Source organism: Oratosquilla oratoria, chromosome 32, assembly GCF_046742065.1.
Source record: "Oratosquilla oratoria isolate Oo_2021 chromosome 32, ASM4674206v1, whole genome shotgun sequence".
Classification (NCBI taxonomy): Eukaryota; Metazoa; Arthropoda; class Malacostraca; order Stomatopoda; family Squillidae; genus Oratosquilla; species Oratosquilla oratoria.
In genome coordinates this window covers 39015745-39028244 of record NC_134808.1, presented here as the reverse complement: position 1 = coordinate 39028244, position 12500 = coordinate 39015745, and the positions used below count along the sequence as shown (strand labels likewise).

At 39.1% G+C, this 12500-nt stretch overlaps 1 protein-coding gene across 1 annotated transcript in view; it reads right to left on the bottom strand.

The window, feature by feature from the left end:
- Window positions 1–7752: 7752 nt before the first annotated feature.
- LOC143017445 (neural cell adhesion molecule 1-like) overlaps window positions 7753–12500 on the bottom strand; it is an 801122-nt gene continuing 796374 nt past the window's right edge. Inside the window, exons 14-15 of the mRNA XM_076172190.1 lie at window positions 9636–10219; window positions 7753–8123 (exon numbers count right to left, since the gene is read on the bottom strand). Coding sequence (XP_076028305.1) covers window positions 7887–8123; window positions 9636–10219 — 821 coding nt within the window. The 3' untranslated portion in view covers window positions 7753–7886. The remainder of the gene's footprint in view (window positions 8124–9635; window positions 10220–12500) is intronic.

Sequence of the window (12500 nt, the reverse complement as noted above, 5' to 3'; positions counted from 1 at the left end):
TTTGTGTTTGCGTTTGTGTGTATGTGTGCGCGTTATTGTGCACGTGTGTGTGCGTATATGTTGGAGTATATTTAGATTTGTTTGTTAGAGTATATTTGCATATGCGCGTACGTGTTCTGGTCCTTGTCCATGTGTTTATGCACAAATATATTAAATGAATAGAAACTCGTATGATAAAACTTGATAAGTGTTGGGCTTGGTCAGAAACTAGGCAGCAAGATCACCAAGCAGTAGATTTTTAATTATTAAATCTTTTACAGACCTAAAGAAAAGCTCTCTGGAATCTCTGAATTATTTCCATCTTCGTAATATTGAGATGCTTTGTCTAGTTTATTCTGGTTAGACACAAACGTTCTTATTCAGGCGAGAGCTGGATCCTGCTTAATTCATAGTCTCCGTAGTCTTAAGTGTTAATTCGAAATCCAACGCTGACACGAATAAAATAGTTTGGTATTAGCCAGAAAAAAATCTATCAAGCAGGTCACTTTGACGAGGTCAGTGAAACGCTACACTAGTGTGTCTGAGCCTGGAAGTGGTAAGTCTTCATCCGTCCAGGTATAGAGGATGACCTTGGTCACACTCCTTACCTCTTCGTTTCTGGAACTCGAAGATTTTTCTAATACGTTCGTTTGCATTCCATTTCATAGTGTCTATTGAGATGGGGGGGAAGGACGGTTCTTTTATGCTAAGATATAAGTCAAGTGAACGAATCTTTCAGAGAATACTGGACGGTGTATTTTCTGAAGCCAACAAGAAACAGTGGATACTGTATTGATATATTTATATATATGCATTTATATATATATATTTTACACCAAGTACACATATTTTTCTTGAACATTTTCTGAACCTTATATAAAAAGAAGGATCTATCCCAACGACAAAGCAGAAGAATGTGATGATGCGGCAATCAAATGGTGGAAGAAATGTTGGCAACATTGAATAATTTTCTACCAACTCAGTTGCATTTTCAAGGAAACATATCTAAGCATTTTTTTCCTGTCACCAATACTCTTGCAAACATAATATAATTTATCTTTTTTTTTATGTATACATATACAAGTTGTAGTTTCATTACATAGTGAGCAATTTGGTTATTTTACCCAGGATCCACACAAACATATGTAAGCACAACCCGTTCCGGTTCACTTGTTTTTATATGTTTTTTCTTTTAATGTTTTTTTTTCTGTTAATGGGGGAAATTGAGAGTCCATGCCTTTAATGTTCTCAACAGACAAATGACCTGGAAGGCTTAGTGTACTTCATGAACTCTCCTGTTCTTGTCCAGATTTAGCGAAACAACAGAGACGCGGTTACAGTACATCTAACTTCGTCTCAGACGTTTCCTTTTCACTGTCCCAAAGGATTTTCAAGCTCCTTGTTTTTTTTTTGTTTTTTTGTTTTTTTCAAAATACATTTTCCTTTCTGCTCTAAGTCGAGGGAACTTTTTTTTCAACACCCTCAAACCCTCAGTTTATTCGTATATTCTTTGTTTTAGGTGACACCTGATGAGTCTGTTCAAGCTGGCTGGAAGGAAGGGTAATTGTTGGTGCAAGACACACACCAACACCTCTCCAATAAAATTAAATAGTCTGGTGCTCCCTAGAGGTTACTCTATAAAGTCTGCTACAGAATTGAAGGGGTTTACAGGAACAAACAGATGATATATCTCTCAATGTCCTTAAATATTTCCACCCCAGACACCTCAGAAAATGGCCTGAGAATGAACGTTTTTAAGAAAATAACACCTTTGTCTCACAGTTTCTGAAAGTTAGAACGAAAATTTTTCTATTTTCTAGTTGCGAGCACTGAAGTAAAAACGCACTCCATTGTGTCTCTCTCTATATATTTTTTTTATAAATAACAGTTTTATATTTTTTTTCTTTAATTTATGGTTATTAAGGATTACTATGTACACTTATATATTACAACACTGAGCACACGCTTCTTGCTTGTAGTCTTTCCATAAAACACTAGGCGAATATTTTCTTCATACTTTCATGTATCGCAATGTTTCTGTACCACTCTACATTCTCGCGAAATGTGACATAGATTCCTTTTTTCTTTTTTCTTTTTTCTTTTTCATTCAGAGGATCTTGGTTTAAAAAAATTGGGGATAAAATGGTGATAAAGAAATAATTGGAAGCCATGTTGTGATTGCAGTTCATAACATCGAAAATATTGTGTTTGACAAGTCTCACTTGATGATTGTATAGTAAATAAATCTGGTAACACTTACAAGTAAAGGATACAGAAAATCCAAAACTTATTGGGACATACTGAATGACTTGAAGAAGAATAAAAAAAATCACAGAAACTGTTATCAATGCACGAATGAGTTCTCTTTGTGAAAATTCACAAAGAATTACATATTATTATGGACAAAACAAGAACATTAACCACACATGCAAAAACGTCACAGTACAAATGCACGTTCATAACCAAAGTTACCTAATAAGCATCAATTAATCAAATATTCGAGGAATCATCTCTTGGTACATAAAACTCCACATATAGATCCACTTCACCCACGGATCCACCTACACAGATCCATTCAGTACATGGAACCACACAAGTACATCCACTTGATACAAGGATGAGTCCATACATGTACATCAACCTTCCACTTCTCATAGTACATGGAACCAAACATACATATCCACATCTTTCTGTACATTTTTTTCCATGTACTCTACTCTATATTATAACACCATAAAGGTGCCTCAGACTCAGATTTTTGATTATCATTTATTTCCTTCTTTAAACGAGTCTGTTAGTGAGCATTTATAAAATGCATTTTTTTTCTTCCTGGGCATAAATCGGGAGATAAGATTCTGTATCTGTACCTACGCGCTCATATAGATCTCATTGAATACATACTAATGCGTGTGTACTTACGTGTAGACTTGTGTATGCATTTATGTGTGTGTGTGTATGTGTGTGTACGTATACGCACGTGTTCGAGTTTGCTTGAGCGTGCGTAAATAAATGTGCGTTTATGTATGTCTTTGTGTTCATATATTTGTGCGTGTGTGTTTGTGTGTGTGTGCGTGTGCGTGTGCATTCTTGTGTACCTGTGCCTTTGTAAGTGCGTGTACGTGTATGTGCGAGCATACTTGTATGTGCTTGAGTGTGTTTTTGCGCATTTGCGTGCGTGTGTGTGTGTGTGTGTGTGTGTGTGTGTGTGTGTGTGTGTGTGTGTGTGTGTGTGTGTTTGTGTGTGTGTATGCGAATGTATATGCGTATGCTTGTATGTGTGTGTATGACCCGATTTACTGCTAACGCTACATTACACACACACACACACACACACACACACACACACACACACACACACACACACACACACACACACACACACACACACACACACACACACACCTATTATATTCGTGCTTGCCCGTGTATGTGTGCAAGTTTTTGAGAAAATGTGTTTGCTTAGTTTGAGTTTATGAGGATGCTTGAATCTGGGAACGTCTGTCTAAATGTGCATGTGAGTTGCTCACTTTATGTTTTGGACAAAGTTGAGTTCATTCTAAATAAATCTTATCCAAGACTTGCTTTTCATATCAAATGAGTAAATAATATATCATGATAACAAAGACGTAATCCTTTTTTTCTTGCGCTCAGCTGTGCCGCTCAAGACTTGGGGGTAATTATTTTAACTCTGTGAAGAGGTTTGTGCATTTTCTTTCTGACTAATAATACGACGTTTTTCAGAGGCTTTGGGCGTTGGAGAGGGCTTTCTTTGATCGAGACTCCATCTTATCCCAAGACGCCCGTCCTCAGTTGAATTGAATTGGATGACGTCAACAAGATTAAGTACATCATTATCGTCTGGAGGACATTGAAGCTTCATCTAAGATTGATTGTCTTCACTGTCTTTGAAGATATCTTTGTCTACTGTTAATGTTTGAGGTAAACCTATTAATATTGCTGTTGGTGTTATTGTTAGACACTGTAGCTTTCCAGTGCTTCTATCCTATTCCTTATGTGTATACATTGTGACGAATGTAGATAGGAGCAACCTGACACTTTGCCACGTTCCTTCTTTTGCCATATATATTGACCAACTTGACTTCAAACTATGTTCCTCTGAAGAAGCCACTCAGGCGAAACTAGTCAGGAATAAAAGTATTTCCCTCAGCCCGTGTTCCCTTCACCTCCTATCCCTATTCCTTATGTCAAATAATGCTATATTTTAACATATTTGATTGTCTTTGTGTAGAATAATGATAGTACTGTATTATCTATGAAGTTTAATACTAATATTGTTGTTGATATAGATTGCTATAACAGGTATTACCCAATGTAATTTTTGCACTAGATCCGACTGTCTTTTGATAGTACTGTATTTCCAGCGTTTCTATTCTGTTTCTTATATCAAGCAATGCTGTATTGTAAAATATTTGACCATCTTTGTTCAGGATAATGACTAATATATTATCTATGGAATTTGCTATTAATATTATTGTTGATATAGGTTACTATAACAAATATTACCCAACGTAAATTTTGCACCAGATCCAACTGTCTTTTGATTGAAAACTGATTAGTTTGTCTTAAACGTCGATTTTTTTTTTTTTTTTGAGGAATGCGTTTTTTGTTTAAAGGTTTGCTCCTTTGCTTAGATACGTTTCAATTTAGAGAGGCACTCCTCCTATGAACATTGGGTATAGTGATGTACTATTCATTGATTTATAGACGACCCACGGATCTCTACTCGATCTTTTTGTACATTTGGGAAATTTACACCGCCTCACCTTTAAGACCTTCAAGGAGAACGCTTGTTTGTTATTTGGTTATAAATAAATTCATGAAAGTATAATTTTTTCTTGGAAATGTGAGCCAGCGTCACTTATCAGAAGAGAATATATATTTAAAGAAGATTTGAATCTGAGTTATTGGTGATTAAAAGGAATTTGAGTCGGGGAGGAGTTGTTCTTGATGAAGTCCTATTACCATCTTAGCTAGATCGGAATACAATTTCTGGTTGGCTCTGATTATCATGGTAATTGTTTTAATTGCATGGGACGATTGGCGGGAAAAGATACACCAGGTTAACGACCTAGTTTATCCACCTGACCCAGAACTGACTTGACCTAATTTTGGATCTATATGCGGGTCAAGAATTGGGCTCGAAAGTCATTCCTACTGGCGTCAGTGCCGGTATTCGCAACAGCAGCACCCAGCTTCAATCTTTGTCATCACACTTCACCGGAGCACTTTTATTGTCGAACAATAACCACTCCCACCTGGATAGTTTCTAATTGGTCGCTCTTACCATGCATAGTCATGAGCAAAATGTTTCATCCATTTTGGGTTTTTCATGATATATAATTAAGATTCTTTATCTGACAACTTTTATTTCATTTTTTCACGAATATCACCTAAATGGTGGCTATATTCTACTTAGGAAAATACATCACGTACTTCACGAAAAATAATCATATTGAATTTGTGATCCCTGCAACGTGTCAAAACTTTTGCTTATGACTGTACATCTGACTCCAGTTATAGATACTACAGTTGTTAAGGTCTTTCAGGGAGTTCTGGGAGTCGTAAGTCTTTGGGTCGTAGATTTATGACTTCCGTCTTTTACGACGTAACTCGTATCGTAAGTGTTTGACTGGAAGAAATATGGTCGATACAGCTTAGCACACGGAAACAGCTGATGTAGTACTTACAAGTGAAATAAATTGTCCATACCAAGCAACCCATAGGGAATAAATACTGTTTCCAACTCCCATGTCACCCCCCTTCCACTCCCTCCACCCCCTCAAAAAATAAAAATAAAAAGATAAAATGAATTCCCGTTCTCTACGACCATTTCTGCCGATTGAGTATTTTTAGTTCTTCATGACAACTTCAGAGGTGGAGTAGGCTTCAGGCTCTTTGAGGGGATTTGCTTTGTTCACAGCCAATTTTTTTTTCTTTTCTTTTCTTTTAGAGAGCGAGAGAGAGAGAGAGAGAGAGAGAGAGAGAGAGAGAGAGAGAGAGAGAGAGAGAGAGAGAGAGAGAGAGAGAGAGAGAGACGTTTGGCTCTTTCGTTCTTCGCCGCTAATTACTTCCACTCTCAGCTTTGTCCAAATCACTTAGAGCACTTTATTTTATTCTCTACCTCGCTTGGTCTTCCATGGAGGGTCGAAAATATAACTGGAAATTCAATGTCGTGTATGTAACATATCCTTATATAAATTAAAGATTTATGTATGTATGCATACATAAATGTGCACTGTAGGTCATATATATATACAAATATATATATATATATATATATATATATATATATATATATATATATATATATATATAGAAATATATATGTGTGTGTGTTTGTGTGTGCGCGTGTGTTTGTATGTGCGTCTGTGTGTGCGCGTGTGTGTGTATGTGTGTGTGCGTGTGTATGTGTGTGCGTGTGTTTGTGTGTGCGCGCGTGTGTGTGTTTGTGTGTGTGTGTGTGTGTGTGTGTGTGTGTGTGTGTGTGTGTGTGTGTGTGTGTGTGTGTGTGTGTGTGTGTGTGTGTGTTTTTGTGTGTGTGTGTGTTTTGTGTGTGTGTGTGTTTTGTGTGTGTGTGTGTGTGTCTGCATGCTTATATGTGTGTGTGTGTGTGTGTGTCTGCATGCTTATATGTGTGTATTTCTGTGAATGAATCCGTGTGTTTACAAACGTATGTAAGTGGATGTTTGTGCATTCATGAATATATGTACATGTGTATGTGTATGCAAGAGTGTGTGAATAAATGTAAGTTTGTAAGGAAATGAGTATCCATGAGTTTGTGTATGTGTGCGTATATTCGTGTGTGTATGTGCTTGTGTATGCAGATGCATGTGTGTGTACTTGAGTGGAAATACGCATTAATGTCTGCATGAATATGCCGTATGTATACGTTGGCATGTGTACATATGTATGTGTGTGCTTCCGTGTGTGTGTGTGTGTGTGTGTGTGTGTGTGTGTGTGTGTGTGTGTGTGTGTGTGTGTGTGTGTGTGTGTGTGTGTGCCTGCTCACGTTTGTGTGTGAATGCGTGAAAGCGAGTGTAAATGTGAGCGTGTGTTTCTTTGCAATCGTATATATGCAACTTGTAGATCAGTATATGCACTCACAATGTACTTCATACTTTCCATCTTCATTATTTTATGTATTTTCCTTTTATCGAAAACATATAAACATATGATACTTCCTAATACTTATTTTAAAGAAATAATAGAATTTGTTTTAAATACATTACTGATGCAGTGATATCGTTTCTATACGACAGTATCATCTACTGTAATACCAAATTACAATTCCTTGAGGATCATTAACATAACCTAACTCACAGTCACAATGGCAAAGCGCACTCTTGCTTCCAAAACAACCATAAATCCACTTTCCTTTCTATTTTCCAATCTTAAGCGCCCTCGAAAAAGTTTTTTTTTTTACACACTTCGGAAATTTTTCCTTTTCAATATTAATCCAGCCTTTCCAGTATTCCGTTGCGTGCATTGGCGCTGATCTTATTTAGATACAGTCCGACAGCATTACACATGATAAAGTGTTTTTTCCTCTTCTTCAATATAAAAAAAAAAAAAAAAATCACTAATGCAAACCAGTTCATGGCTTCACCTTCGGAGTCTGCATTCAAAAGCTGTTCCCGATTTAGTCCATCGAGTTTCTCCTATTTAATTTTTTTTCTTCTTATTTTTTTTTCTTCTTCGGCGTATTTATAACATGGACACCCTCTAGCCTCCATGCCAAAAAACGAAAAAAGAAAAAGAAAAAAGAAAAATCACTTGGCATATTCTATCGACGTGCCTTAGCCCTCTCGGTGCGTATGTCCTCAGCCGTTCAGTGCACACATCTTGATTTCAACCGGCCACGATCGTGGCTTCTCTTGCCGAGAGGGTTAAACCGCGCTCTCCATTCGGTCAGAACCAAAGGATGTTGGCAGGGGTGGGTACTGCTCTGGTGGGGGGAGAATGGGCTGACCGTGAGCGTGGGCGTGGGCGTGAGTTGCGTTGGGCGTAATGCGAATAGTTTCGGCGACCATTGGAACCACAGCTCCGCCCATCATGTCGGGCGAAAGAAGCGTGGAAGGGGATCCGTAGGGAGGGGGAGGGGCTATGGTCGTCACTGGGAGCTCCTGGGGGGAGAAAAAATGGGGAGGGAATCATTACTAGCCTTACCATGACCCCCAACATGAACTAAATCCCCTCAACACAAAGACGCACTATTTTGGGTCAAGGTCAAGGTCAAGGTCACCGAATTTATACAACCTCCAGCGGACGATCTACGACTTAAAGAGGGCCTCGATCAACTGAGGCGTTCCGTGCTAGACAGGCCAAGAAACCAGCTCATCAAAGATACGTTTTCTTTGAGCGCCTCATTTGGTCAAACTTTGGACAGCAATAACTCAAAACATGGTTTTGGCGTATTCGCCTGTCTGGCATAGAGCGCCTCAATTGAGATCCCTTTCAGCTCAATGTCCGCCACTTAACTGCCTGAAATCACTTATATTCTCACCCAGAACAACATTTCTGAATGCGTGTTATCGTGTTAAGGGGTTTTTATCTTAGGAAATTTTTTAAGTTGCCGAAACTACTGTACAAAACGTGCAGTGCTATGGGTAACAAAACTAGACCTCAGACCCGTCAATATGTTGATTTCATTTATTGATTTATTTTCTTTTAAAGACTTCATTTAGTTTTATGAGGATCGTCTGCAAATGCGCGGAAGGCGTCATCATGACATGTAAAGAGCTTATGCATAATTGGACAACTTTTCTTCATTCACATAATTAGGTAATGGGACAACAGAGAACAGTCACAGAATATAGTGTTAGAGATTAATCAGCTTTGTTGATTTTATTTTTGGAAACAATCAATTATTTCTATCATATAGGTATTTATCTTAAAACAATTACACTTTTTATTTCTAGTTGATTATTAGAAACTGGAAATAAATATATCAACTATAACCCTGCCGTCCCAGAGATAAACATTATTGATTTTGTTCTGTTTAACGCCTGGCCATTTCATTCAGCTCTTGAAGGAGTGGAAGATCGAAAAAGGTTTCTCTGTCCCTAGGACATTCTTTAGTCTTAGTCCACCACTCACCTAGTTAGTCAAGCGTTAATCAGAAAAAGATCTGTCAAATGTATCAACATATTGAAGGGTATAGGAGCTAGGGAAAGGGTACATTAGAATTTGGGGTTCTCTTGGTACAAGTTCTTCACTGGATCTCCCGAGAAGAAGAAGAAGTAGAAGAGAGGAACAAGAGTTTGTGAGCTTGGACTCCAGTATTGGCACGACTTCTTATGTGGATCTCCCCTGAAGAAGACAGAGGGACATTTTTCGTCTCTTAACCCGTCTTGGCACGGTGGATCACCCCAGAAGAAGACCAAACACAACTACTTGGCACAACTTTGAGTCCTCCCAGAGAAAGAAAGAAACAGAAAAATCGAAGACAACACTTTTTTTTTTAAGCTCTGACTTCATTCTCGGTACCACTTCTTTAGTGGATTTCACCTAGATCAAAGAAAAGGAAAAGAAGACAGAAGACTTTTTATTTTTCTAGCACTGATCTTGGGATTACTTCTTCAGTGGATCTCTCCAGAGAAGGAAGGGAACAGAACGTTCTGGGAATCTTGACCCACCATAAACTGGCTCCCCCTCCTCTGAAGCGTGGCATGAGCATGACGCGATGAGTGGCGAGGATGGGGCAGAGTGTGGGTGTGCAGAGCAGCCATGTTGACTTGACTATGACCTGGTGGCAGCGCGTGTGTATAGGTCGGAGCAGGAGCTTGATGCAGCAGATGATAGTTGTTGGTGCTCACCACGACGGAGTGCTGGGGGTATTCGCATGTCATATCCTGTGTGGGCTGTTGTTGTGGTGGTGGTGGAGGAGGTGGTTGTTGCTGTTGCTGCTGCTGTTGCTGTTGTTGCTGTTGCTGTTGTTGTTGCTGGACAGGAGGTGGTGGTGGTGGAGGTGTTGACTGGGACTGTTGCGGTTGCTGTTGATTTTGCTGTTGTTGCTGCTGCTGCTGTTGCTGTTGTTGTTGTGGTGTTGGTGATGAGAGGTACTGAGCGGGTGGAGGAGGGCTTATGGGCGGAGGAGGGACGACCATTTGCTCGCTGTGGGCGTGGATATGGGCGTGATCGTGCTCGATGCTACACATCTCTCCGTACAAACTCGAAACGTCGGCCACACCACGCCGGTCCGTCAGATCGCCTCGACTCCCTGAAAGAAAAAGAGAAACAAAAAATGTTTAAATTTCTCTTGCGGTCTAAATTACTACGAATTTTCTACTGGAACAGGTTACCCTGACTTCATGTGAGGAAAAGTGGGAATTGTCAGTTTCTATTTTCGGTCACTAAATCAATTAAGAATTCTGGGTTCGGATGCGTTTGAGTATGTGTGCGTGGGTTCTTGCTATCCCGTCTGTGTTTGGAGAAAAGTATGAATTTCTAATTTCAGTCAACGAATAACAAAGAATCTTTTATTCGGCTACGTTCGAGTGTGTGTATAAGGGAACTCTACGTATAGAGAAAAAATAATATTCAGTGACCTTATAACTAGCAATGTTTCATTTGGATGCGTTTGAGTTTGATTCCTTCTCTGTTTATGTTTATGTATTTATAACGCCACAGCCCCACGTATGCATTTTTGTTTATTATGTGATTTAATTTGCCTTTCTGAGCCTGGAACCATATGTTTAACAATGAGATTTTAATTGTTTGGTTCACAGAAGACTCAGTTCGTTTCATTATGTATTTGTATGCGTTCAAGCATGAGCCTTTCTTCATGTACATTTTATTCGATTTGATTACGTGTATATGGACGTGCATCTCACAAGAAAAATTTAAGATATTTTTTAGACATTATACATACACCATTGTATGTTTTATTCAATGTGTATATGTACATTGACAACTTGTGGCAAACAGTCTGTGTTTTTGAGTCAGTGTTTGAGTGAGATTTTTCTCATATGTATACCTGCTGCTAAACACACGTGTTTGCTACTTTGTACGTGCCTATGGATGTGTACAAACACATAAACAACGTGGTGAAAGCGTGTTTGTGTATGTCCTCATACATGTTTTCTGTTTGCGTTCATTTGTGTATGCGTTGCTATGTTTACAGCTTAATATGCGGTTATGCGCACGCACAAGCATACAAAACACAGTTCAGAAAGCTTGTTTACTCATATCTTCTTCGTGCGAGTTTTGTATTTGTTATTTTTTTTTGTATACGTGACTCTGTTTACTTCTCTAATTAACCCTGTGTGTTTGGTTTCGTGTGTGTGTGCGCGTGTTTTTGCCCGAGAGACTGTGCATTTACTTCCTGACGAAGATCTCGCCGAACTAAACGTCCTTGCCTAAGAGATCTTATGTCTGTATGCGTTTGTGCTTGTGCTGTTTCCTTCCTGAGGGAGGAGGAGGAGGAAGAGGAGGAGGAGGAGGAGGAAGAGGAGGAGGAGGAGAAGGAGGAAGAGGAAAAGGAGGAGGAGGAAGCGAAGGAGGAGGAGGAGGAGGGGCTTGAGTAACTGCTCACATCTGCCTTCATGGAAACCTGCATCTACACTTTGAAGTTATATTATGTATTTCTTTGTTCTTAGTCCATGTCACTCTCTCCTTTGTCTACCGTTTCTCTCTCAGTCTGTGCGTTCTAGTTTAAACAGATGCACTTTACTTGCTTTGAGTTTAAAGTAATATCAAACTATTAGTCATATCGTGAGGCAGGGTTTGTTACTGTTTTCATGTTTGTCTCCAAACTATTCCATTCAGTTTTGGTGTGTGTGTGTGTGTGTGTGTGTGTGTGTGTGTGTGTGTGTGTGTGTGTGTGTGTGTGTGTGTGTGTGTGTGTGTGTGTGTGTGTGTGGGCGCGCGCACGCGCGATAAACCACCAGAAATTTAAGTTAACGAAGCAGAGCGTTTTCATACAATTACATCTTCATTGCTTTGTCTACGAAAAGTAATGATACAAAGGAAAAGAAAGGAGAAACGTATACAGGGGCAAGCAAGTCAATGCGAATGAACAAAGTCATGATCAGGTGTTGATGAGATCTCCCCTGTATTTCACCACAGCCTTTCACACTTTCACACACAACACATAATGGAAGACTGCATTATACACAATCATGCACGCAAACAACACAACATACACTCTATAAAGGATTTGTGTGAAAACCCAGTTTCGGCTGTGGCTTTCCTTGGGGAGACGGGACTGCTCGGACAGACAGCCTAGGGAACAACAACAACAACAACACCGACTGTTCTGTTCTCATGGTCGTGTATGAACTATTCCATTCAGTTTTGGGATGCACATAGTAAAATCAAGTCTTTGGGATCATGAGGTTTTTCTTACTTCGGGTCCGTACTCAACTGTATAAAGTCAACTGGTTTTGGCGAAAGCAGTGCTTTAAGGATATGTGACCTCGCTGAAGTAGTAAATCTCTTCGTATTAAAGCTCATATTTATCTATTCATTTTATTTTACATATTTATTCTATTTATTCATTT